This window comes from Candoia aspera, chromosome 4 (genome assembly GCF_035149785.1).
Source record: "Candoia aspera isolate rCanAsp1 chromosome 4, rCanAsp1.hap2, whole genome shotgun sequence".
Taxonomy (NCBI): domain Eukaryota; kingdom Metazoa; phylum Chordata; class Lepidosauria; order Squamata; family Boidae; genus Candoia; species Candoia aspera.
This window is the reverse complement of record NC_086156.1, coordinates 46,338,620-46,366,607: the sequence shown is the minus strand read 5'-3', so window position 1 is coordinate 46,366,607 and position 27,988 is coordinate 46,338,620. Positions and strand designations below refer to the sequence as shown.

The following is a 27,988-nucleotide window of genomic DNA, read 5'->3' as shown; positions in this document are numbered from 1 at the left end:
CCTTATTTTATTTGGACAGGATTCTGAATCATATTATTAACCCCTGTGATAACTCTAAATGTCTGCTGCACCTTCTATTTCTTAGCTTTTATATGTTTAGACTAAGACAATTATTCTTGGAATTTGGTAGTTTAGACTAAGGGGTAACTGTTTCAGCAGCAGATGCTCTCTGGACTGTCTTCAGACTAGGGTCCCCAGCAAGTCCTCATTGATTACTCTGGGCTGAGGGAGTGTGGAGCCATCAGGCTGAAGAAACAAAAAAAGTAATTTCTCTCAGTGATGATAGATAAAATTGTATCAGAGCCTTTGTTTTTAAAAAATGCAATTTTAAAAAATAAAATACACAGAAAGCAATGGATGAAAATAAGTTTTAAAAAGGTAATATACATGCATCCAACAAATAATTTAATTAATTTTTGTTACAATATCAAAGCAAATGAAGAGCCCTAAAATAATAAACAATTAATTAATTAATATCAAATTTATCATCGCCCATCTCCCCCACAAGGAGGGACTCTGGGTGGTTAATTAGCTTGTTAAGTTGGTATAGATCACCTAGATTACACATTAAAATATTTATTCTAGTAAAATAAATGAAATTTATTTCAAAGGGAATCATACTGTATCACTTTTTGATTTGTAGGAAAAAAATACCCTTTTCAAAGATTGGTAAATTACACATTTCTTGAAACCGAGTGAGATAGGCGGCGATGAAATTTGAAAAATAAATAAATAAATCCATCCATCCAGTTTTTGATGCCTGGAATAGTAGTGCTTTTCTTGATACCTGGAGAAGTGGTACTTTTCCAGTCTCTCAGTACCTATATTATTCTCTTGGCTATTCCCCATGCCTGATATAACCAAGTTCCTTAAAAACAGTCGAATTCCATGGTTTCATAATATAATTCAAAATAGCATTAGCATCTCTAACATGAAAATATTTACCCATACATCTACCTATATATGTTATAATATTGTTCCACATAAACCAAAGCTGGACATGACCTACTCATATGAGTTAATGTGCCCCAAGTCTGAAGGGAAAAACTTAAACATTTTTAGTAGCTGCATCCATTGATATACCATTATCAGATTTTCCAGTTGTATCGTACAAATTATAAATGTCAGTAATTTGAACTTCAAAGATATTTTAAAATTCCCTATATAGTTTCAGAGTCAATTTGATTTAAAGAACAGACTCCATCATCTTTAAGGTGATTAAGGCATTTGGTCCATACTGAGCAATCAAAACATGCTTGATTATATTGCCACTATTTTGAATTAGGCAAAGAAAAATTATCTGAAGTTTTTGAAATTCCTTAAAATAATCATTACGCAGTAATCATTTTAAAGTAACTATTAGAGATTTTGCCCATACTTCCTAATAAAATGTTATACCATCTACTTTTAAAGTAGATTTCTTCTATAAAGTTAAGTACAGTATTCATGAAACTCAGCATCAAAGTCCAAACTGCATCCCAATAGGGCCCCCATATATCTACATTCCAGAGTCTTCTGCATTATTTGGGAAGAAGTTACATTTTCTTCCCTCTCCAAATAATAATAGATTTCTGAAGGAGCTGGAAATAGAATACATCTTTCTCTGCTTCCCATGTCCCTTATCTGCTAGGCAACTAGTTTACTCATATTTGTGAATATTGTATTTAAAATTATAAACATACTGTATAGTATATATTAGTATATATCAGTATATATCAGTAGCAGTAAAGGCAGACAGTCAGTCTGTCTGTCTGTCTCAGGATTTCTATCTACATACAAATAGGATTCTAATATTTCTTACATTTAAAGTTACAACAAATGTAACAGAGGATGCAATTTGTGTAATCCTATTGACAGACTGACAAATATGTCTTTTCTTGTCCTGTTGCACTTGTTTTGAAGACTCAATACACTGTTTTAAATTTATTTTAAGAGTCAGTATTACAAATGCCAAAATTAATATATGCATAATTAAATGTAAGCAAAATAATTGATAAATGCCAATAAATCCTACAATTAGACTAACTTGTATAATTCGTTCTGTAAGCCTGTGCCAGTTAAAGTTTGGAAGTTCCAATATTCTGTGGCTTTTTCCTTCCCACACAAATTTATAACTAGTAATTTTGTTAACAAGCATTATACAGCATTCCAGATTTCCCTTTCCTGTATTTTTAATGTCAAAAAGGCCACTTCCTCTGTTTCTGCTAGTAGGTAATTGTTGCATAGATAAAACACTGGTTTTTAAACTTTCTGAGAATCTTACAGTCTGTCCATTGAAAACTTTGAAATTTAAAAATGATTCTGTTTTCTGGATACTGGACTGAAACTGGCATCTCATGCTATTTGGGCCCAATAATGTGTCTTAAACACCCAGCATTCTTATTTAGCAGTGAAGATGACCATTAACACTTCAGTTAGATTTCTGAAGAGTTTCCCAGTATTATTAATGTTTTAATTAGTTTTCTGGGTCCTAATTATCCATCTAGCCATTTCCTGGTTCTAAACAGATCCCTTAACTGTAGATAATTATTAAAACTTTGGTTAATTTAGGGGAAGATAGTATCTTATGTGCCTTGAGGATTGTCATTTTTCTGGATTTCCTTCAGGAATGGAACTATGTGGTCCATGACTTCTTGTTGGTATTCCCCTGACATAAGACTTTTGCACAAGAGAAATCTAGCTACATCCTTTTTTGCTTTATAAATTGTTTTTATAATTCAGAGGTTTGGTCATACTACTTGTGTAAGTTTATTTATATCCACATTTGAAATGGTTTTTGCTGTTCTGGATGCTGGCCATAATTCATAAGAAACTTGAGGTCTACTACAGCATTGTAACATATGTAGAAAATTGCAGTAGGCAGCTTTGCCAAAGACCTTTTGACTTTCTAATTCTTGCAGTCTAGTCCTATACATTGATTCAAGAAGCCTGTAACCAAACCTTTTTCACTGATACATCCACCCATAAAGCTGCTTAACCTTGACATTTTTGCATCATATATTTTCATCTTTTGAGTGGTAAGATTTATGAGGTCATAAGAGAAAACATGAGAGCCAATGAAAAGGATGTAAAGGGTTAACACTTGAAATGACCAAAACACATACATATACATACAAATTTGAATACAGTGAAAAAGGATGTTCCAAATGTTAGAGAACTCATAAAATCCAAAATCAGAGCTAAAAAATATTTGATTTGAAAAAAAGATGAGTTTTACCACCAAATAATAGTTTTTTGTTTTTTCATTCTTTTGGCTTTGTATTTTAGTAACAGGTGGAAAGAGCCAGTTTGGTCTAGTGGCTAAGGCACCAGGCTAGAATCCAGGAACAGAGAGTTCTAGTCCCACCTTAGGCACAAAAGCCAGCTGGGTGACCTTGGGCCAGTTATTCTCTCTCAGCCCAACTCACCTCACAGGGTTGTTGTTGTGGGGCAAATAGGAGGAGGAAGAAGTATTAGGTATGTTCACTGCCTTGCGTTATTTATAAAAATAATAAAAGCGGGATTAAAAAAATCTTTAAAAAATTATGCTTGAAATAATATATTGATACTTCTCTGGTGTATCTTTGCCAGGTTATAATAACAATGTATCATGTGTTTTGGAGAAATGAGTTGTAAGTAACTTGGAACATCAGTCTCAAACACACTGCCAAGGCCAATTTCAAAGAGAAATAATACAGTATTCAGTAAAAATGTACAGGTGGCCCTTGTTTAACGACAAGGTCACTTGTTCAGCGACCATTCAAATTTACAATGGAGCTAAATGAGTGGTAGTTACGACCAGTCCTCCTACTTATATTGGTTACAGCATCTCGGTGGTCACGTGATCACAATCTGGGTGCTCAGTGCCCAGCTCACAATTATGATGTTGCAGTGTCCTGTCACGTGATCGCCATTTGCAGCCTTTGCTGGCTTCCTAGAAGCAAAGTCAGTGGGGAAGCTGGCAGGAGGTCACAAATGGCGACCATGTTACACCCTTGCTTAACAACCCGCAATGATTCGCTTAACAACAGCAACTGGAAGTGCCAGCATTTCTTTCGCTAAACAGCACAGTCAGGTGATGTTGTGCTTTACGACTGCATCACTTAGTGATGGAAATTCTGGTCCCAATTGCCATTGTTAACTGAGGACTAGCTGTATTTGTAGAAGACATTGTAGTTTAAGCACTAACATACAATAACTAAACAGGCTATCTTAAAGAAAACACTCTACATTCCCCTTTCTTCACAACTGTTGGATTCGGAGACAGCCTTCGTGGTATGACCACAAGACTCCCTCAAATATATTAAAGTTTTTTTTACAGTCCAAGACCAAACACAATAAAAAGACCAATACAATAAATAAAATTTTAAAATTGCAAGAAAATCCTGAAACAATTAACAACTAACAGTTAATAACATGAAGGAGGAACCAGACAGTTTCTAAGAGCTATAGCTACAGCTACTGATCCAAAGTTTGCAATCTTAAAGGTTTCTGAAGACTAGTCATCCAAAAGAAGTGTAATGGTCTTCTGGCCATGATGGCAATTAAAGTTGTTAACAATTGGAAGTATTAACTTTGATCACCATTGAGTGTGCAAAGGGCATTTTAATAGCACACGAGAGACAGATTCTGCCTCCAAGTCTGAACAAAAACAGGTCTGGCTTTCATATGGGAGGCTTTTATATCTACTAGTTATTGCCCTAATAGGTAGTGTTCCAATTTGGGCCGAAGTAATTAGTCACCTATGTGGAGCACACAAGATGTTCAGGAAATATCTAGGGACAGTCCAGGGAAAAGCGATTGTACCATCCCAAAAACGGGATGGGAAACATTGGCTCTGTAATTTTGGTTATTGAAAAATAAAATGGAAAGAGACAAGCAAATGAGTGCAATGTCTCCTGAAACAGAGACATGGAGAAGATGCAATCTCCCTTCCAGGAGATTTCTGAGCAGCCAGATTATCTAGCTGCTTGTGACCACTGCCTCAGAACTGCAGAAGATCTCCATCTACAAGCTGGAGCATAAACAGAGTTTTTTCTGCTTATTGTAGATGTTGGTAGGTTATTAGTATGTACCGAAATGTATACAGGGAAGAAGCTAGATTCATGTACTAAATGAAATTGATTTGGTGTTTGTTCAGTAGGTACCCCTATTATAACATAAAGTTGTTTTGAAGTTGAGTTGAACTCCTGACTTCAAAAGCATACCCACCTAGTGACAACAGGTGGTTTGCAATTGCTTTCCCCCTTTCCCCTCATTCATTATGATGTAGGGTATTCAAAAATCATATTTGTAGGTTTTGGCATTGTGTATTATTGTTGCGAATGGTCATCATGATATCCTTCTGTAAACTTGACATGAATGTGACATTATCACTGCCTTTTACATTTTGCATTTCACAGCAATTTGAGTTGACCATTCAGCACTTGTCCCTCTGGGCCAAGACTCACTTCATGGATCAAAACTTATTACTTGATATAAAAATGGTAAAATAACTTGCAGATATAAAACTTGCTGCAGCAAAAAGAAAGCCTGGGCTTAGAAAGCTATATTTCAAAACATATATACATATATAATCTGTGTTTCTGCTGAGTTTCAAGCTATATTATTTTAACAGCTTGCTTGTTTGTATTTTAAAGAAAATGTAAGTTTATTCAGTTTTAAGCAGTGATGAGCTTGAATGAACATGGTGTAGTTTTTTTCTCCAGCAGCTGTGGCTGGCATCGTCAGAGACAAAGTAAGCTGCTTTGTAGCATATGTCTCAGCAACTCACAGGCAACTAAACAGGGACTGACTGAAGTCTTGTATTTGTACCTGGCAAGCTGATCTCTGATAGGTTCATATCACAGGAATTCAAGAAAGCTGGTTCCTGATTGGTTCCTTTTCTAGGTAGACTTACAATTGGTCTATTTTAAAGAAATTCCACAAGAACCAGTTCCTGATTGGCCTGTCTTTAAGCCAGGCTGCTGATTGGTTCTTTGTGTAGGTAGACTTCTGATTGGTCTACTTTGGAGAAATCCAAGAGAATTGGTTCCTCATTGGCATGTCTCTGAGCGAGGCAACTGCTAAATGTTATTTCTGGTGCAGCTTTATACCGTACCAAGACTAAACTGCCCTTAACTAATCTACAACAAAAAGAATCTACAGCAGCCTCTCAAGAAAGAACCCCTATCAGTAGCCTGGCTTGGAGATCTAATTCAAATGTTAACAAAGAACATATTCTGTCATCCAATTTGTTGGCATGGAGTTCTTGCCCTTGTTTTTCTAAAATAAAAATAGTATAAAAACAGTCAAAATGCAAGTGATTGATGTAGACCATAGGGAAGTTGTCCACCAACTGGCCATTTGGCTGATGTGGTCACAAGGCCATATTCAGACCAAATTACATAGAAATAAAATATATCTAAATGAAAAGGAGTACTGTCGAGTTATCCAGTGGATAAAAAGTGGCTTCTAGGACATAAACATAGCCCATATTAAGTCTTAAGTACAGGGAGAGAGTACAGTACTCCAAAAGTCTCATCCTTTGAAGAATTTGCCATAGATGACCAGCAGAAAAGATTTATTTGCAAGCTAAATGAAAAAACATGTAGTTATATTAGTAAAAGTATAGTAGAAACACCATTGGGTTTATATTTATATGAACTTTGCATGTTGATGAAATAGATACATGATGTGTAATATACCAGTATTACAAACCAGATGCTTTGAAATAGTAAGTATTTCTTGGGCATCCCATTAATGAACATTTTTGACATGCTTGTTTTAGGACATCATTGCAGCTTATCATTAAGTACATCCAAAGAAACATCCAAGTAGCCTGATGCAATATGAATAAAGCCAAATCTCCATCTCCTTGGGTTGCTTTATGTCCATAAGATCCAGAATACTGATATTCACAGGAAAAAAATTAATATATTCTGTTCTGTGCAAAGCAACTGCGTATAATAGATTTTCCTTTAAACTCAAAGTTTAAATGTTATTTATAAATCTAATTTTCTAACAAACTGTTTCACTTAAATAACTGATATTCCCTTAAGTAATTTCACCATTAGATAATTAGGATATAACCAATTATTCTTGCAGTTAATAATCAGTATCATTACCTGATAATTGAATAAAACTTTCCTTTTCTCACACATTTATTTATAATCCACATTTCTAAGGCTATCCAACTTGTCAATGACTCTGAGCAGCATACAGAATTACAAACAAAGGTATAAAGCAGTAAGTATAGAATGGAAAAGGAAGTTTCTGATAGAACAAACATCCTCTGAAAAGACTGCTAGCTTCCCCATTGACCTTGCTTGTGGGAAGCCAACAGGGAAGGTTGCAAATGGAGATCATGTGACCACAGGGGTGCTGTGGCAGCTGGAACTTAGAGGATTGGTTGTAAGTACCACTTGTTCAGTGCTGTCACAACTTCAGATGGTCTCTGAACAAGAGGTCAGTAAACAAAGACTACCTGTACTTAGCTTTCCTTTGCTTTACAGACCTGCAAAGGTCATAAATGCGAGGATTGGTCGTAATACTATTTCATCATCATCATAACTGCGATGGTCGCTAAACAAGGTAGTCACTAAAAAAGGATTACCAGTATATAGATTGTGGTCCTCTGCGTTGGCTGCTTTTCTTTCAGTGTCTTTGCATCTTTGCTTTCAGGTGTGTTTCTGCAGACAAAATTGAGCCTTGCAAGCCCCTTTTGTGTTAGGATTGAGGGGAAAAAACTATGGATAACGAAGATCTAATGGTCTGTTGGGCACATTCTTGTAGACAATGTAATAATATAAATTGTATCATCTAGTCATACTGCAGCCAAGCTTTTAAAATAGACACAACACAGAATTCCTGTTAAATGACTTTGGTTGTCATACAATGGTACTGGCAGCATTCCAAGATAGGTTCTCTATTCAGGACCTCCATCCCCTAAAAATTGTCTGAGTGCAGCACCTATTAAAGGGACATTTCAATGGGTTGTATTTCATTATTCATTCTCTTGCTCTGCCCTTTGAGAAATCTGCCCGCTTTAAAAATCACTTGGACTTTTAAATCATTGAACTGAGACCAACAATCAGGTTTCTAGGCGTGTTTTGTTTTGTAACAATGTAATAGAAGTTTTAGTCATAAATGAGATTTTGTTACACATTTTGCATACCAAGCAACATGTCTACATTTCCATAATGTCATCTGCAGGAGATTTTTTTTTATCCTTTTTCCTGCAAAGAGAACTGGAATCAAAGAGAATACCCTGAGCATATAAATCACCCTTCCTGTTTTCATTTATAGAGTAGGAAAAAACCTACTAATTATTGCATTATACAATCACATTTCATGGATTGAGTTAAAATTTTATGTAGCCTCACCTCCATAGTTAATTCTAAAGCCAAGGAGTGTGTAAAAGAGAAAACAGTTGTAATGCCTGGTTTAAACCCCTCATGACTCACAGCCCAGATATTACAGAACTGCCTACTTCCAATAACATCTGTCCATTTAGTAAAACCAAGTAGGACAGGCTCACTCTGTATCACCTGTCTTAGGGACTGCCATATGCATCGCCCAAAGAGTCAAGTCTTCTCAGTTACAGCCCTCCTTCTTTGGAATAGTCCCCAGATGATACTGGCCCCCACCTGGTTGAGGAGGAGACCAATTAAAGCTTGGCTTTTTAAAGAAAGCCCTTGGGGAAAATCTGATGTAAGCCTGGTGCACCCACTCTGGGTTGTGTTTCGATATCTGTTGTTCTTTAGTAGCCCTACTCATCTTGGTAATTTTTTGCTACAGTTTTTGTTACATTACTTGGGTTATTGTGTTATATTGTTTTTACTATGTTAAACTTATTAATGTAAGAAAGAATTAAATCTGCCAAAGCCACGCTAGATTGCAGTAGCATATAAGACCCAGTAAATAAAATAAAGTATATTAAAATTAATATAATAAAATTACTATCAAAGCTTTAGCTTCACTATTAATGATTCCAGTGAGCAATCTGGTCTTACTTCATTTAAGTATTGCCTTCTTGTAATGCTTCAAGAATTTTCTCCAACACCACAATATAAAGGCATTAATTTTTATTTATACAGCCTTTTGGTGGTCCAGCTTTTATGGCCATAAGTTAGAACTGGCAAAAATATGGCCCTGGCAATAAATACTTTTGTTGTGAGTGTGATTCTCTGCATTGTAATATTTTGTCATAAGGGTGTCATAGTCTTTTTCCCAAGTAGCAAATACCTCTATTTAATGGCTATTGTCATGAGTACTGCTGGTGAACAGGAGGGGACCCCTATCCAGAGGGAGAAACACATGCATAGCTTAGAAGCTTTGAATCTCCCATCAGAGAAACTCAGAGCAGACCCGCCTTAGATTTCTGTGTTTTATCTGTGAGGGTTTTCCCACTGCCTTTCAGTTCAGCAGGATTTTCTGTCTAGTAGAGTAGAACAATAAACAATAGAGATCAAACAAATCATCTCAGCGTGGTTCTTCGCTCCAAGATAGGACACTATAGTCATCATCTCTGTGAATTTTTGAGCCTAGAAAGATAGAATCTGTTGCTGCTACAACTTCATTTGTGCCTGATTGCATTGGCCTGCATTATCTGTTGATATCTTTTCCCTCCCTCCCTTCTGTCAGGCTCTGCCTGCTACCCAGTAAAACCACAGACACTAGTGTAGGCTTAGGTTCTGGTTTTATTTGAGTATAGAATGCATGCCCTTAGAAAAGCTGAGAGTGAGTGGAGCGCACCGGAACGGGATTTAAATAGCCCGCGCCAGTCAGCGCTCCACCCCTTTTTACTCCGGGTGTGCCCCAAGCCCCGTTGGTTCCGTTGCCGGTAGGTGAGGGGTCGTGGAGCCCCTCCTGTGCCTCGGGCGTTTCCTTGACTGTTTTCCCGGCCGGTGATGGTTCATTGCCAGGCGATCAGGTTCGTAATCTTTTTGACAGCTCGGGCGTGCCTCGTGGTCTGGTCTTGTCAATTACCTTCTTTGCAACATTTTATCTCTCTCTTCCGCGCCTCCGGCTTGAGTCGATACTTTGTTGCCAGCACCTGTTGCTCTCTTTTGTTAGCTAGTTGCCTTTTCCCTTAATCCACCCGGTACCCATTTCCCTGTATTGTTATGTGAGCCGTTGCGATGTCACAAGCATCGCAACGGTGATCATGACATACTGCCCCCCTTCAGGAAGGTTAAGCCGCGGGTTTGGAGGTAGGCGGTGTGGAAGGTGCGGATCAGGTCGGGAGCCTGGACGTCACGGGCAGCGACCCGCTCAGGGTGTGGAAAGTGTTTCCACTTTACGAGGTATTGGAGGGAGCCCCGCCGCTTGCGGGAGTCAAGCACCTCCTTTACTTTGAAGTGTTGCTGCCCGTCTATCATCACTGGTGGGGGGGGGCATGCGTGGGTGCCACCGGGAGGGATCACTTGCTGGCTTGAGTAAGCTGCAGTGAAATACCGGGTGCAGTCTCTTTAGATTATGGGGCAGGTCCAAGCACACCGTGACTGGGTTCATTATTTCTGTCACCTGGAATGGTCCAATAAACTTGGGGGCCAGATTCTTCGACGGTTGTGGCAATTTTATGAATCTGGTGGATAGACAGACCATGTCCCCCACCTGAAATGTTGGTTGCTGGTGCCGGTGTTTGTCCGCTTGTGATTTGTACGCTGTTTGTGCCTCTTTAAGCGCGTCCTTGATGACCGGCCAGGAATCTGCGATTTTCTCACCCCAATCACAGGCGGCCACTGTTGGGGACGGAGGCTGAGGTAGCTCAGGGATGGGGACGAACTCCCGACCCGACACCACCCCAAAGGGGTTTTTTCCCGTGCTTTGGTGTATCGCGTTGTTGTATGCGACCTCTGCAAACGGGAGGCAGTCTACCCAGTCGTCTTGGTGAGAGTTGATGTAGGAGCGGAGGGATTGCTCCAGTGTGGCATTAAGGATCTCTGTGGACCCGTCCGTCTGGGGATGCCAGGAGGTTGACAGGGCTTGCTGGGTACCTATCAGTTTCAAAAAAGCCCGCCAGAACCTCGAGGTAAATTGTGTGCCCCTATCGGTCACCAAGCAGGAGGGGCATCCGTGTAGGCAGTACATGTGGACTAGGAATAGTTTCGCCAGCTGTTGGGCTGACGGGATCAAGGCGCAGGGGATGAAATGCGCTTGTTTTGAAAAGTAGTCTTTTACCACCCAAATGACCATTTTCTTTTGGCTGGGTGGTAAGTCGACTAGGAAGTCCATTGAGATTTCATCCCAAGGGCGGGAGGGTTCAGCTACGGGTTGCAGCAGCCCCTGGGGTTTGCCAGCCGGTCGCATGGCCATAGCGCACACTGGGCAGGACGCCACATACGTCTTGACGTCCTTCCTCAGCGAGGGCCACCAAAACTCTCTCCGAGTCAGGTGTAGGGTTTTCAGGAACCCGAAGTGACCAGCCTGTTTGCTGTCATGCGATCTGTTGAGGATCGCCTCCCATTGTGAGTCGGGTACATATAGCCTTCCCTCCGCCCATGCGAGGTCCTGGTCCATGGTGACCTGTTGGGGTTGGCGAGGAGCCAGGGGTCAGATTTCAATGCCGTTATGAAATCTGCCCGTAGCCCCCCTGGTATTGGAGGTTGCCTGCGTCTAGGAGCGGGTTGCGTCGTAGTTTGTGAGGGGGGGGCAGGCTGTCCCTGAGCGCGACCCCGGGTGACCGCTGCCATACCCAGCTGGGAATCGGAAAGCACCGTCCCTACAATGTCGGAGATAGGCTCCGCATCCTGGGGCAGTCGGGAGAGTGCGTCTGCCAGGAAGTTCTTTTTGCCTGGTATGAACTTCAGCTGGAAGTTGAACCGGCTGAAGAACTGAGCCCAGCGTATTTGCTTGGGACTGAGGCGCCGTGGCGTACGGAGCGCCTCGAGGTTGCAGTGGTCTGTCCAGACCTCAAACGGGCAAGTCGTCCCTTCCAAAGGGAGACGCCAAGCCTCCAGCGCTGCTTTAACCGCAAACGCTTCCTTTTCCCATACATGCCAGCGCCTCTCTGTCTCCAAGAATTTCCTCGAGAGGTAGGCACATGGCTTCAGGATTCCCGTGGAATCCTTTTGCAGCAGGATGGCGCCTATTGAGAAGTCAGAGGCGTCCACCTGCACCACAAAAGGTCGTTCGGGGTCCGGGTGAGCTAGAATTGGCTCCGCTGTGAACAGCGCTTTTAGCCTGTCAAACGCGGTTTGACAGGCAGGAGTCCAATTAAGTACAGCCCCCGGGTTTTTAACCTTGGGTGTCTCCCCGACGCCCTTGGTCTTGAGCAAATCGGTTAAGGGTAGGGCGATTTCCGCGAACCCCCTCGCGAAGGACCTATAGAAATTCGCGAACCCGAGGAAGCTTTGAAGCTGGCGCCTGCGTGGGCGTTTCCAGCTCAAAACTTCCTGGACCTTCGCGGGGTCCATTTCTACGCCTTTGTCAGAGATTCTGTACCCTAGGTAGTCCAAGCGTGATTTGTGGAATTCGCACTTGGACAGCTTAGCGTAGAGTTTGGCTTTCTGGAGCTTAGTGAGGACTTGCCTCACCAACCTCTCGTGTTCCCTCTGCGTCCTCGTGTAGATGAGGACATCATCCAGGTAAACCAGTGTGCCCTTGAATAGGTGTTCATGCAGTACCTCATTGATGAGTTGCATGAAGACCCCCAGGGCCCCCGCAAGACCGAATGGCAGTACCTTGTATTGGAAGGAGCCCAAGGGGCAGTTGAATGCCGTTTTCCACTCGTCCCCCTCCCTGATGCGGATTCTGTAATACGCCTCGCGGAGGTTGAGTTTGGAAAACACCCTTCCCTTTGACAGGTGTGCTAGCATGTCCTTTACGAGGGGTAGGGGGTATTTGTTGGATAGGGAAGCGGAATTTAATCTGCGGTAATCAGTGCATAGTCTCAGGGTGCCGTCCTTCTTTTCCCGAAATAGGACAGGTGCTCCAACCGGCGAGTTCGCTGGTTCTATGAAGCCCCTGGAGAGGTTTTTGTCCAAGAATTCCCGCAGCGCCGCTAATTCTCTCTGGGTCATGGGGTAGATCTTGGGCTTGGGTAATGGGACGTCTGGGAGCAGTTCAATTGTGCAGTCCGTCTTGCGGTGGGGGGGTAATTGGTCCGCCTCCTCTTCTCCGAAGACATCTGCAAAGTCTGCATATTGCTCCGGCAGTCCTTCTGGGGGGGGGCGGTCGGTGTGGTCGATGACTTCTTCCCTCCCCACCATCGGAGCAGATGGCTTGTCCGGTGTCGGTGCCTGGTAGACCCCATCTTTGAACTTGATGGAGCGTGTCCTCCAGTCTATGTGTGGGTTGTTGCGTGCTAGCCAGGGGATCCCCAGCACTATTATGGGTTTCCCTATCTGGGTCACCACAAAGTTTATTGATTCCTTGTGGGTGCCCATTGTCAGGGTGACCATTCCGGTCCTCTGGGTGGCCGGTCTCCCCCCCGCTGTAGACCCGTCTAGTTGATGGAACGCCAGCGGTTTAGGGAGGGGGAAACAAGGCAGTTTTAGTGCGGCGACAATGTCCGGGTGGATCAGATTTCTGGAGCACCCAGAATCCACCATAGCTTCGACCGCAATGGCTCTAGGGCCGTAAGAGAGCTCAATTGTCCCTGCCAGGATGGAGCAATCGTCACTCACCCTTGGGTTGTTGCGCCCCTTCTTCACCACCTGCCCAGCGGCACTGCTTAGAGCAGGTGGGGAGCATTTTCCGCCGGCTGTTCTTGGGCGCCGATCGCGTCCCCTGCGAGGTAGGCGTCCGCGTCCTCGTCTGTGGTTGCTAACGCTCCTGTCAGCCGTCTGGGGGTTGGATGGCTTGTGCAGCGTCTTCGGTGTGGGTCTGGGCGGGCGATCCGTTCTGTTTGTGAAACAGTCCGCCGCTCGGTGGCCCGTTTTCACGCACCTGGTACACTGCCCACGGGCAAGCCTCCATTGTTGGTCTGCGTGCCAGATTGGGCCTGACTGTGGGACTGGTCCTCTTGTGCTGGGCGGGATTTTGTCATCTGCGGTTGCGAGCAGGAACGTGCGCTGAGCGTGCTCCGCTTTTCCGGCTAGGCAAATCCACCCGTGAAGGGAGGCTGGGTCGTCCCTGTAGAGTGCCCATTGAAGCACCTCCCGGTTGAGGCCACGCTTGAACATGTTGATCAGGGTGGCCTCAGACCATTCCGTGATTTTGCCTGCGAGGACCTTGAATTCAAGGGCGTAGTCGGCCACCGGTTTTCTTCCCTGGCGTAGCGCTTGAAGTGTGCACTTGGCCCTTTCTTTCGCCAGGGGGTCCTCAAAGTAATGCTTCAACTTGGCGAGGAAGTCATGGAAATTGGCCAAGGCTGGGGCTCCGGACTCAGACATCTGCACGTACCAGTCCGCAGCCCTGTCTTGGAGCTTGGTGGCCACCGCCGAGATTTTAGCGGCTTCTGTGTTGAAGCAATGGCTGTATTGGGCCATGTAGTCCCTCGCATTTGTTAGGAAGGAGGACAGTTTCGTAGAGTTCCCGTCAAATTGTACGAGGAAGTCTTTGGCGAACCTCCCAATTTGTGGGTCCCCTACCTGTGGGTGGTGAGGGATGGCTCCCACTGGCCTGGGGCCGCGAATCCCTGCGACAGAGTCTCGTGCTTGGCCCCTTCCGCTCGGGGTTGTTGGCGGGGTGGGTATGTTGCCCCGATCCCTTCTTACCCCCTGTGCCGCCTCAGTCTTGGAGCGCTCGCTGACGATTGTTGCTAGGGACTGGAGCATATGTTCCAGGTCTCGTACCTTGGCTTTCAGGGTCGTGTCCTCGTCTGCCGATGTCGGGGACAGGAGCAGGTGCTCAAGGTATCGTACCCTGGCTTCCAGGGCCGTGACCCTGTCTGGCGTGCCCTGGTTGTCCGATGTCGGTGCTGCCAGATGCTGTCCGGTACGTAGTCTTGCGCCTTCCTGCTCGGGTGTTTGGTGGTAGCGGAGCCTCCAGGTGGAGTAGGGTGTTCCCGTCCAGGGTCCTGCTCCGCCAGCCCAAGCGAGGAGTTGCTGGTCCCCGACTTCGTCTTCCGTTGGGGTTCTCCCGTCTGGGTTGGAGCTCCAGGTCTGGAACTGGGGAGCGGTGTGGGCAGGGAGGGTGTCCGTGTCCCCTTTCGGGTACGCTGTCTCCAGCCGCTGTTGGGTCGCCTCTGCCTCTTGCAGGCCATCCTTCACGCCTCTGGTGCGAAGTGCTGGCTCCATCGCTGTCCCCGGTTCCGGTTTTCGCCAGTTGGTCTCTCCCGCGGAAAAATTTTTGTCCGGTGGAGCTTGGCGATTTTGGTTTGGTGACTCTCAGCTTTATGTCAGGCTCTGCCTGCTACCCAGTAAAACCACAGACACTAGTGTAGGCTTAGGTTCTGGTTTTATTTGAGTATAGAATGTATGCCCTTAGAAAAGCTGAAAGTGAGTGGAGCGCGCCGGAACGGGATTTAAATAGCCCAAGCCAGTCAGCGCTCCACCCCTTCTTACTCCGGGTGCGCCCTGAGCCCCGTTGGTTCCGTTGCCGGTAGGTGAGGGGTCGTGGAGCCCCTCCTGTGCCTCGGGCGTTTCCTTGACTGTTTTCCCGGCCGGTGATGGTTCATTGCCAGGCGATCAGGTTCGTAATCTTTTTGACAGCTCGGGCGTGCCTCGTGGTCTGGTCTTGTCAATTACCTTCTTTGCAACATTTTATCTCTCTCTTCCGGGCCTCTGGCTAGAGTCGATACTTTGTTGCCAGCACCTGTTGCTCTCTTTTGTTAGCTAGTTGCCTTTTCCCTTAATTCCCTTAAAACTCATTTCCCTGTATTGTTATGTGAGCCGTTGCGATGTCACAAGCATCGCAACGGTGATCATGACACCTTCCTTCCCTCCTTCCTTCCTTCCACAGCAGGCTGGCTTTTGACTCCCTTCTTTCACCTTCAACAAGAGAGTCCTTAAGTTTTTCTTATTTCATCCATCCATCATATCTGATATTTTTGATGTTTATGGCCCAGCATTTCTCATGATGTATCTTGCTTATATATATGATTAAATAAATTAGGGGGCAATAGACGATCTTGGCTTACTCCTTTCCCATTTTTGACACATTTAATTATTTTCCATTCTAACTGTTGCTTCCTGATTGTCATACAAGTGTTTCAGTAGGCAGATGAGGTGGTCTCATGCCCCCATGTCAATAGCTTTAGCTGGTTAAAAGCCTGGGCACTTTTTTCTAGTGAAAAATAATAGTTAAGTAGGTACTGCTATGCCTCTCCGAGGTGTGCCTAACACAAGGAGAGTGCCAGCACCGAAAGGCTTTCTCACTTGCTGCCAGCTATTTTAGTTACTAATCACCATCAGCCAGAGTTCTAGGTATAAGTGCTGTGTTAGATTGAGATCTTGGCTCTCCCCTGTTAAAAGCTTAATTTATTCGTATATGATCTGTGTATATTTAGACAGTGATCAGGAAATAGTGCATTTAAAATAGTACATTGAAGCCCTTGTGTGTGCATCTGTATCAGTTTTGAGATACTGGTTTTCAAACTGCCTTTTATATTTCATGCTAACAACTGTGAAGAGGACACAGGTATGCTTCTTTTTATGCTGCTTGTTATGTGTCTTAACAAAAAAATAAGATTTAGCAATACAAGATACTGTAAATTGCACAAAACTTCAAATGTTTGCATATCGTGTTTCACATTGATGACCTGTTTTGGAGGCACCCTCTAATGTTAATACGAGTTCAGGAATTAAAAGCTAAAGTCTCCTTCAGCTCAAGCTGTGTATATTTTTACTCTTGTTGGCTTTATGTATTTTCAAGCATTAGAGCATTGATTAACTACGGAGTTGTGACAGTAATCTGATCGTGCTCTGTCCCAAACTGTTTTCTGTTAAAGGTACCACTCTCATTTATTTACGTTTTGCAAGAAGAGAAACATAAGAAGGGAAAAGGAGGAGAAGTGGGATGTAGGGTTTTAAAATACTAAATATTGATCTTGGTTGCAGATTGGTATTAAATGACATTGTTCTTATTCAGAATATAAACTTCATTGTAAATATTTATAGCATGATTATGCCATTCTGTAGCCAGAAAGGCTGTTAGAGTAGCAAGAAAGTTCCTGTCTTAAGACTTAAAATCTAAAATATCGCTGTGCCTTCAGGTGTGCATATTTTTATTTATTTTCTATCCCGCCTTTATTATTTTTTATAAATAACTCAAGGTGGTGAACATACCTAATACTCCTTCTTCCTCCTATTTTCCCCACAACAACCACCCTGTGAAGTAGGTTGGGCTGAGAGAGAGTGACTGGCCCAAGGTCACCCAGCCAGCTTTCATGCCTAAGGCGGGACTAGAACTCACAGTCTCCTGGTTTCTAGCCTGTTGCCTTAACCGCTGCTATGGAGTCAGTTATGTGGTAAATGAAATGAGAAGTTATTTTCTATTTGTTGCAGCTGTAATCATGCATGCACCCAGCTTTGCATGGCCAAGTTAACTTTGAGTCCCCATATTATATTGGAGCAAAACTATATGAAAACAGTGTGAAGTTAAAGCTCATTGTGTGCCCAGGGAAGATCCATCCCTTTTTCATGTACTTGGGTGCATAATTTTTCAGCACATCATTTTTCTATGACCTAAACTGTTCAGATGAGTTGTTGCTTTGCACCAGTATATACATCAAAATACTTTTATTTCTAGCTTTAATATGGACTATTCATTTTTTAACATTTGATTTTATGTTTTTGTTTCCCTCTAGGCCGAAAGCTGAGAGGGAAAGCCTTTTATTTTGTTAATGGGAAGGTATTTTGTGAAGAAGACTTTCTGGTGAGTATGCTGCAGTCTTTTCCATGATACTGTTCATGGAGAAAAAAAAGTATTTTTTGTCAGCTGGGGTGAGGGGACCCTATTCAATATAAAAATGGCAGCACAAAGCGCCTCTTATTGGTGGGCTAGGTTGTATGTATTTCAGTAGCTACACAGTAAAATTGTGGACTGGATGTATTTCATTGGCAGCGCTATGCGCTCTTTGATTTATTTTGAGAGTAATGTAAAGAGTTAAAAATCATATCTCATCAACTTCCTCTGATTAAGTGTCTCTGTAAAAGATGAGAAGATTAAATGAAGCAATCAGTAGCGAGGACTTACCTTTCATAACTGTGCTGTTGTGATATTTATTTATGATTAACCTGTGCTTATAGATACAGGTGCATAAAAATAGATTCTAGATTGTTGTTCATATGTTCCCCTAAGAATATAAAATACTTAATAGGAACACCAAATGTGGCGCGTATTTTCTTGTCTCACTTCTACTCCTGGCATCAGGTGACAGTGTGCACTGTGATGTTGTGATGCAAACCATGTGAGTTACATAGGTGTGTCTGCCATCAAGATGCAAGTACGAAAGGGTGGTGTTTGCATTGTGACATCATCAAGGGCATTTTATCGTTTTTTTGTCACTGGGGTTGTACCAGATGCCTATGCTTCTACTAAAAACGTTTGAGTTTTATGTATACTTGCTGAGCATTCACGTGCCTCTCAGTAACAAGGCTGCTTAGCATTATTTATCCTGGATATTTGGAAAAGAGATCAATAAAGTTTATATTGTGCTGAGATTTGAACTGGAGACTTCGCTTTCTTAGTTGCTACAGTGTATTAGCCTTTAGGAAGCTCTTAAAAAGGAAGCGAATGAGAACAGCTTTTAAGAATTTGAGGAGGAAGGTGTCATGACCCCGTTGCAAGGCACACAAGAGCCTCACAACGTGGATCATGATCATCAGGAAAAGAGGAAGGATATAATCAAATCAATGCTCAACTAATCACCCAAGCACCCACACCCATGACCTGATCTACAGCTTCATAGAAGGACATCACAAGGTAATTCAGATAAGCATCGAAGACACAGAAGGACTCACGCCTTGTGCCCCGGAGGACGCACCTGCACCCATAGGACAAAGACGGCAGCCGGGAAAACGCCCAAACAACCATCACAAATCCCATCAACATCTAAATCTCCCGTCCGGTCAGGGGAATGGGGACAATAGAGGGCGGAGGAGCATGGGGTCCGGCAAGGGGGTATAAAACAGGACACCATGCCCCCCCCTCCATTCCCGTTTTTCGTTCTGTCAAGCATACCGTTCCAATAAACTGGAAATCCTTAATCCCTATTAAGTGAGTCTGTGTCTTATTCGGAGCGAGGCTGACCCTGACAGAAGGTTTGTCCTCATCCCCATTTGCCGGTCTTACTTGATGTTAAAAAGTAAGAAAGTCTTTACACTTAAACAATTCTGATTTTTTTATCTTTTTTTTCCCAATTGCAGTATTCAGGCTTCCAGCAGTCAGCTGATCGGTGCTTCATATGTGGCCATTTGATCATGGATATGGTAAGGGACATTTTATATGTGAAAAAAATAAACTGGGGAAAAATGAACAGTGTAGAATAATGCACTAACAAAAAGATAAATTTGTTGATTCAGTGTTGCAATTTAGCTTATGAGATGTATTATTTTTTAAGAAGAACAGGCAGGAAAAAATTACCTTGTTTTAAATCCTAGTCAATAAATCATAGAAATTTTAGTCATTTACTCAATTACATCAGAAAAAATTATAGACAAGAAAAAGTTGTTTTAAAGGAAAAAGTATACTTCTTGTTTTTAGATGTTACGTTATAACCAACGTTAACAGAAGCATTTCCCCATTGTTTCTTATATAGGATAGAATTTATTGACTAACACCATGCTTGCCATCTTCATTTTTATAAGTTCTTAAGTTAAAAATAAATTAAAGCCAGGTAGCAGATTACTTAGGGGAACTCTTTTACTCAAATAAAATGTTCCTTCCAAAACAGATCAGTATGGTCCAACATATTGGAACTTTTAGATTGGTGTTTCTTGGCAAAATTAGATGTTAGTTACTCCCATAGATTCCAGTCCTCATAAGCAGCATCCAGTAAAGCAACATAAATGCAGAAAAGAATTGACCCTCAAAGACATCACATCATTTTGTATAGATATATACATTATTTTCTCTTGGCATTCATTGATAGTATGTTACTATTATCTCAAAAACTGATCTGAATGGCTGATTTGACACTATTCTCAGAAGTTGTCCAATGTGTCATAAATTAAGGTCCAATAAGATCAAGAGCTATGTAAGACTCAGAGCTGGATTACATGTTATAACACCAATATGGAGGTTTTCTTTTAGTGGCTGCTGTTTTCTGTGTTATGCTATACTGAGAGTATTACCATGTGGTAAAACTCTTGATTAAATGAAGAGTTTTCACCAACATAAACCCCAGTTGATTACCAAACTCTAGACAACAATACACCATTTTAAGATGCAACCTGCTAGTCACATGCTTCCAACACAAATACAGTCCTGATTAACATTTATTGAATCCATTGCATTTTTTAGAAATGCATTTTAACACTCTGCATGCTTTTAAAAAAGGAGTGAACTTTGAATCTCTTATTGTAGATTTTACAAGCTTTGGGGAAGTCTTACCATCCGGGCTGCTTCCGTTGTGTGATTTGTAATGAATGTCTTGATGGAGTACCATTCACAGTAGACAGTGAGAACAAAATCTACTGTGTCAGAGATTACCACAAGTAAGGAAAAATTAAATTTGAAAAGTCACAATCTATATAGTTTGCGTCCAAGTAAATAATAAAGGTTTAGAATACCACTGTGTTTGATGAAAATGGGGCCATAGGGAAGATCGTGAAAATACCAGGAACACACATTTTCATCATATTCTCCCTCTAGAAGTAAGTCTCATCAGCCTTCTTCATTACTACAAGTTTCATTGGAACTGGGAGTGTGTGAAGAAAGTCTTAGGTTTTGTATGGGAGAGGCCAGCTGTACAGAATGGGATTGCTAGACAAGATCCCCCAAATGTTTTGCTTTGTTTTTACCACATTTAAATGACCCATTATCACATTTATATGACTTTCCTTTGCTAGAACTACTTGAAGTTCAAAATCTGAAGCAGTTGTAATTAAAAATAGCCAACAGAATCATCAAGCATTTATTATTTATGAAGCGTCCTTAACATGTATTGGATCTCTACCCTGAAATTCTTGCATTCTAAAATATGGCACAAGGAAGACATAGGAAAGTGAGGAAATGGCAGAAATAAAAGAGTGCAAAATGCAAGTATAAGCATTTATCGCAGTTTAATATGTGTAGTTAAGTTGTATTGAAGTAAAGCTACCTGCAAGTATACAAACAGTACTTAAGCTTCTAACGTAAGTAAGGGAAGACTGTGGACTAAACAATAGATATATAACATGCTTCTAAATTATTGCTATGATGTAGCAGATGTTCTGATAAATGCAAAGAATGTTGGTTGGCAGGCCCTAGAAGACATACCTTCTCTGCTATAGTGCCCAACCTGTGGAACATTCTACCTCCGGAGATCAGGATGGCCCCAAACCTGCTGGCCTTTTGTAAGGCCCTGAAGACCTGGTTCTGTGCCTAGGCCTGGGGCCCCGAGGGTGGCAGGGACCCGCTTCTTGGTTATGCTGGTGATTTGGGTTGATGTTGCTTTACTGCTGCATATTTTAACTTTTGTAATGTTTGTAATTGTTTTATTTTATTTTAATTCTGTTCGCCGCCCAGGGTCACTTGTTCCAGCATAGCCAATGAGAGCTGTCAGTTACAGCCATTGTTTCCTGATCCCTTTAACAGAACACCTGCTTTCAACTCTACATTGTCTGATTTCCTAAGTTTGTAGACTACTTCTACAAATTCAGCAGAATGAGATAGCAGAATACTGAAGTATTATTGTGAATTATATCATCTTAAACTGTTACTACACTTTGCTGTTTTTGAATGAGCCTCTCAATTTTTTTTTAAAAAGTAGCAAAATAAGGGAAGAGATTATAGTTTGGCTTTGTAGCACTACTGTTCTTGCAAATGCCTTTATTTTGAGCAGAGGAATATGCAGAAATGTGAGCCTCAATTGTAGTCTGACATGGAGGAATTGATCAGGCTATAGTTCAGAAGAAAACTGGAGATTTAGTGTGGAATTTTAAATGCCATCAAAAATTACTTTTAAAAAAAGTCCATTGAAGCTATTTAAAAACTGATTGAATCTTAGATACTCAAAGATGAAAATCTTTGAAACTTTTGTTTTTATTTTTATGAAGAGTTTTGGCACCAAAATGTGCAGCTTGTGGTCTTCCCATTCTGCCAACTGAAGTGAGTAATTATATTTCTTTGTATTCTACTTTATTGGAGATATATAATGAAGTACTTTTAAATAGATCCATATCTTTTCTTTTTAACACAAGTTCATATGATGATTCCCCCCCCCAAGTTGGGGAAGTGCCTCCTACTGTGTTCTAATTAAGGAGATGTTTTTTTGATAAATGGGAATATGAAAAGCCATTGTGAGTTGGTGGCCTTAAAAAATTGACAGATAAATAAGAATTGGCACATCACCTTCAGCTTGTGTTCCATTTAGTGTTTATATAGGGCTATCAAAAATCTGATAATGTTCAACTTTATGCTTTCTTAGGATACAGCTGCTTTTATCTTTTAAGATGCTAGGAAAGCTTTTATATGATTTATAGGAGGGTAAATGACAGAAGATTCTCCTTAACTGGTTTTGGAAAAGTTTTACTTGAGCATGTTTTATTTTTCCTTCTTCATGAGGTCTCACACAATTTGTGTTGTGGAAGATGTCAAGAATGTTTCTTTCCTGTTTTGTTCCTTTTTCTTTTAATTTGGTTTCAGAATACCATGAGGTACTAAATCTTTTGATAATATTAGAAGTATTGTAGTAGGTGAGGTATAGTAAAAGTCAGTTCTGTCTTTGCATAATTCTTTACATGATATTAATATACACAAGTTTCTGTTACAGTTATCATTTCTTTAAGGCAAAAAATGAGTACACTGTCTGGTTGTTACGTGAACTGGGATAAATCAGAGTTGGTAGCCTTTATGAATAATATTGATATGTATAAGTTTTACAAATAATACTGATATATTTAAGACTCTGGGCTTTTGATGGTATACAGATGCTTTCATTAACATGAGTTAGTAATTCCTAGAAGCTTTCTCAGTGGCTAATTAACATGTATCACCTGGTATAAATGAAAGAGAATTTAGACAGGTAACCCTGGATGCTCAAATGCTGTTCATGTTAAATTTTGTCTCATGTTTAAACAATGTAATCAAGAATTGATCATTTGATATGTCTTCTTTGGAGCCACTATCAGAACTTTCAAATAATTTTATATACAGTCATTTTTAAAATGATGTTTGTAGCAGCAGTATAAATGTACTGGTTCAGATTTTACTTTTGCCAGAAGAATGTTTCACAAGAGTCAGAACAATTTGATGTAAGCCTATTTCGGTATCTCTCCTTTAAACAAACTTTTACAGGGATCTGATGAGACTATCCGTGTGGTGTCAATGGACAAGGATTACCACGTAGAGTGTTACCGCTGTGAGGTAGGTACACTGTTCTTGATAAGCACTGTATTAAACAAAGCTAACAGTTTCTAGGAATTGTATATATCCATAGTTGAAAACTCTTATTCCTCAAGTGCTGGAAATCCAGCCAGGGAATGCAGAGATTTTCAATAGTGCACTCAGTGTGTGATTTTTGCTCATCAGCAAAGCTTGTTTGATGCATGTAATGGTTTCTGTGCATACACTGGAGATACACAGTGTGGAAATAGGGCTTCCTGGTTTTAAAAAAGTATACTCTTGAAGACTCTCGTACTGCATTAGACTGGAATGCAGTTTTAATCAAAAGGGTGATTAGGTATAAATCGGGTGATTTAGAAATGGGCTGGCTCAACTTACTGTCTTTTTAAGGCTACAGCACGGCTTGGAAATGGTGACATCCCAGCCTCCTGGCAGCGCTTACCAGATTGGTGCAAACATTGTTTGCAGTTCTCTGGCTGCAAGTCGCCATTCTGGAGGACAGATGGGATGATTCCAAGCGTTTTCTTTATTCATGAAGACACTTCTGGGCTTCAGGAAAAAGCCTGCCAGCACCCAAAAAAACACCACATTGTCAGTTTTGTCCACAGAACCCGCGGATACAGCAGTTCAGTCAGCCATGTCCCCACTGGAAGTCAGCAGGAACATTTTTCCATTGGCACTGTATTATGTTAATATGGGTATCAGCATTTTGGTATTTCCCTTAGAATCCTATTGAAGTTAGTGTGGTTAGCTCAGTCAAGCTTTAAGATGACATTTCTTTGGAAGCAATTTAACTTTTAATAGCTAGTTTGGCATATCTTTAAAAAGATTTGATCAAAAATTGTGGCACTACTTTTATATACTATAATCTAATCCAACACCACTCTGTTCTATAGATTAATGTAAAAATTCCCCTAGACATATTTATTACACATATGCATATTCTGTAATTCTGCTATATCTGAATATCTGTGATATCCAGAAATACTATTTTAGAATTTGTGTTTAGACCATACTAAAAAATGGGTAAAATACCTAGTGGTGTTTTTTTTTAATCTCCACATTTTTTCCCTGTTCAGGAGAATCATGTCCTGAACTTTTTATAATATCCATACTTTTTGTATTATTTATGCCTGCTATAAATAGTAGAAGTTTATCCCATCTTATACTTGGAATAAGCACAATCTTCTGGTTGAGTTTTATGGCCAAAAAGCCAGATTGTGGTCATCTTAGTTCTGCTGATAAATGTTTCATTAATGACATTGTGGGTTTCTACTCCTCCGCCCCCCCAAAAAATTGTAATACCTAATTATAATAACATAGATGCTTGTAATATTTGCACACTTAGGCAGTTCTGGGTATGTTGGATTAGCTGTCACAAAGGATTATACTTAATGAACTTAGCGAATTCTCCATAGTAGAAATGCCTGGTGTTCATTTCCCCCTACATAATGAACCAAGTAGCTTGGTAAGAAAAGTGTTCTACTTCAATAAGGACTTCATACTCCATATTATCTGGAAAGGACCTTTGTTAAGCATCACAAAATTGTTCTACTGCTGGCAAATACTTTTAGGACGGTAGCATATTGTAATAATTGATTTGCTTTAATATGCATGGGTTGACTGTTAACTTACATGTACAGCAGTTGCCATAAGTGTATTTATTTTATTTATTTTCTATCCTGCCTTTATTATTATTTTTTTATAAATAACTCAAGGCAGCGAACATACCAAATACTCCTTCCTCCTCCTATGATTCATCACTTTTCTGTTTTCTTCTCTTTTACATAGGACTGTGGAATGGAACTAAATGATGAAGATGGTCATCGTTGCTACCCACTAGATGAACATTTGCTTTGCCACTCTTGCCACCTTAAGCATATAGAGAAAGGCACCAGTCCTGTAGCTTCCTACTGGCATCACTATTAATCAGTACTGCTGAAGTTCCCAGAAGCCTGTCAGAGGAGCTCATCGATTTCTGGGGAACAGCCATTTCCCTCAGCTGTGTGGGAGTGAAGACCTTTTATGTGCATAGGAGACTGACAAAATACATAAAGTAACATCCGGAGTAATTTGTAGTTTCTGTGCCCTTAGGCTGAAAAATGGGGAAGGGATGAAATTATTTCTTTTGGATCATTTGAGAAGAACCATTAGAAGCAAATCATGACACACTGCTTTCCAATTTGTAGACCTTCAGATCTGTATGTAAGTCAGTAATCTTTTTATGGTTCCTTCATGTCCTTTGTGGAAATAAAATAGATGTTTCATCAGCTGGTCCTGTTGGTCACTAGCCCTTTAGTTTTTAGCTCTGGAAATCTCTTGGAATACATTATCAGTGTGTTCTCTTAGTGAGCTTAATGACAGAAAGTTAACATTTTGTTTCCCTTCTGCCTCCCCTTTTATGATTTGATCCAAACTCTAAAAATTGCACACGTTTTGAAAATAATTGATCTAGTATTTTCTCCATTTCATTTAGACCCCAGCCCTTCTACCCAATGTCAGAAATGAGATGGCACTGATATATGAAATACGAGGTAGTCAGAATCAGCCAAGGAGACAGTAGCTGCTTTTATAACTTTAATTTGAGCACTTGGAACAATGTGAGATGATATGAACTTTTAAGATAATTTTTTAGAGAAACACTGCAAGAAATAGAAGTATCTCTACAGTACTGGAGGAGGAAAAACTAGTGTCTGTAACATTCTTGTTGAACCCCTGTGCCTTAAATCACAGATGTTACATTTAATACTTGTGAAATTAAATCTTGTGTACTTCTGGTTACTAATTCTTGGGATAAACCTAAGCAGATACATTATTGTTAATTTAATTTTTTTTTGCCCCAGATGTTTATCATTTGTCCGTATACAACCCAACTTTACTGTGTGCCAATAAACTAATTTCACATCAGTTCTGGTCTTTGTGTCCAACTTTGGAAATGGCCTTTTAAAATATCTGAGTTAGTCTACGTAAAGTTGAAGCCATTGCAACAGCACAAATTATAGCCTCCTGAGGTGGGTAAAAAACTGAGTATCTCCATATACAAGATGATGGGGGTGAGATAAAAAACATTGCACTTCATATGCATTTCATAGAGGAGAGGATCCAAGCACATTTTAACAAAAATACTGAGCCATAGTTAGGAAGTTTGTCTTTTTTATACAAATTGAACATTTCAGTTATACTTTAGGACCATTGCCTTCACGAGATAGGCAGGTGGTTGATTGCCAAGAGGACACATTAGTGTGGTGACACTCCTTTCCATGTTTGTACAAGCATAAGACGCCTGCTTGCAATCTTAATTCTTTACAGGAGGCTTCTGCAAACAGCACCCTAACCTGGTTGGTCACTGTGGTCATTTCAAACTTAAGTTCAGCATAGACCATTTTTAAAAATAATCCTCCATACATTTTCCCATAGCCAAAACACACACTCAGTATAAACAAGTGCAAGGCTTTAGGACTGGCTTGTTTATATACTGTAAAGAAGTAAACAGCTGTTGCTGTAATAGTCAATCAGACAAAGTTAAGTAACAGCCATCGATGTCTTTAAACAATGTCTTTAAACGCAGAGAAGCAAATTCCTACATGTGCAGGCAGAGAAAGGAAGCCTGTTCACTGGGAAGCATTTTGCAAAATATTGCTGTTCCTCTTGTTAATGCATTGTTTGTTCTCTCTCCAAGCTTGCACCAGTCCCTGTACTGCTTCAAAACTAAAATTAAAGCAGACTTGAACTACCTGAGGCAAGGCAGCCAGATGCTTACGGGTGATGTTCCACTCAGTCATTGCAATCCTGGTCCAAAGATGATGCTTTTTCTACAATCCCCCCACTCTTAAGTCAATCACAGCTTAAATAATCCCTGCTGCTGCACTGATTAGGCTGGAAATCTTGCTTTTAAAATCATGAACCAATTGCAGCACTTGGAATTGCTGGAAAAACCACATTGCATGAAATGGTCACATTTTTTTTTTGAGGAGGGGACAAAACCGCTAAAACCCACTGGACTTTGTTTTCATATACTCAGATGCAAAATAACCTTTTAGAAGTGCAAAATAATCTCTTAGAAGTATTATAAAGCACCACTAGGTCAGACTTGCAGATTTCTCATTGTCTAGGCCTGGACCGATTTTATTTTAGTTTTCAGGCGGGACATGAGTTGTATTTCCATGTACTATCTTTCATAAAATATTAATGCAGCACAAGCTTCTATAGCTTGCAAATTTGATAAGCAGAAGCTAATACGGGACAAGATATTCCATGTATTTTGACTTAAATGTTCATATCCATTATTTCATTTCTTTTAAATTTTCTCTCCAAGAGACTGAAGTTACTTTATTCCAGCCTTCATCTAAAGGAGTTTGTGTAGAAAAAGAAAAGCTCAGTTGCTTTAACATGTAACTGGCTAATCAGATACTGGAGTACAAAACAGCGGTGTTTAGCATAATGCATGGCCATAGAACAACCTGGAAGTCATACAGAATATTAAAATAATACAGTATGGATGGTTTTACAATTCTGACATTTGATGGAAGAAGGAATTTCGTAATGTAAATGAAATATTACCTGTTACTTTTCATCATACATACTTGGATGCCAGATCAGCATTTTCCTATATATATGCACACATTGTCATAAGATTCAGACACAAAAGACACCT

The 27,988-nt window shown here is 40.8% G+C and overlaps 1 protein-coding gene across 2 annotated transcripts in view; it reads left to right on the top strand.

Annotated features, from left to right (window-relative positions):
• The window catches only part of LIMD1 (LIM domain containing 1), a 41,235-nt gene extending 14,994 nt beyond the window's left edge, over nt 1-26,241 (top strand). For both annotated transcript variants that reach the window (XM_063304019.1, XM_063304020.1), the window contains exons 4-9: nt 17,654-17,721; nt 19,215-19,277; nt 20,374-20,504; nt 22,047-22,098; nt 23,287-23,355; nt 25,126-26,241. In XM_063304019.1, the coding sequence (XP_063160089.1) occupies nt 17,654-17,721; nt 19,215-19,277; nt 20,374-20,504; nt 22,047-22,098; nt 23,287-23,355; nt 25,126-25,263 (521 nt within the window). In that variant the 3' untranslated portion in view covers nt 25,264-26,241. The remainder of the gene's footprint in view (nt 1-17,653; nt 17,722-19,214; nt 19,278-20,373; nt 20,505-22,046; nt 22,099-23,286; nt 23,356-25,125) is intronic.
• Nucleotides 26,242-27,988: the final 1,747 nt, after the last annotated feature.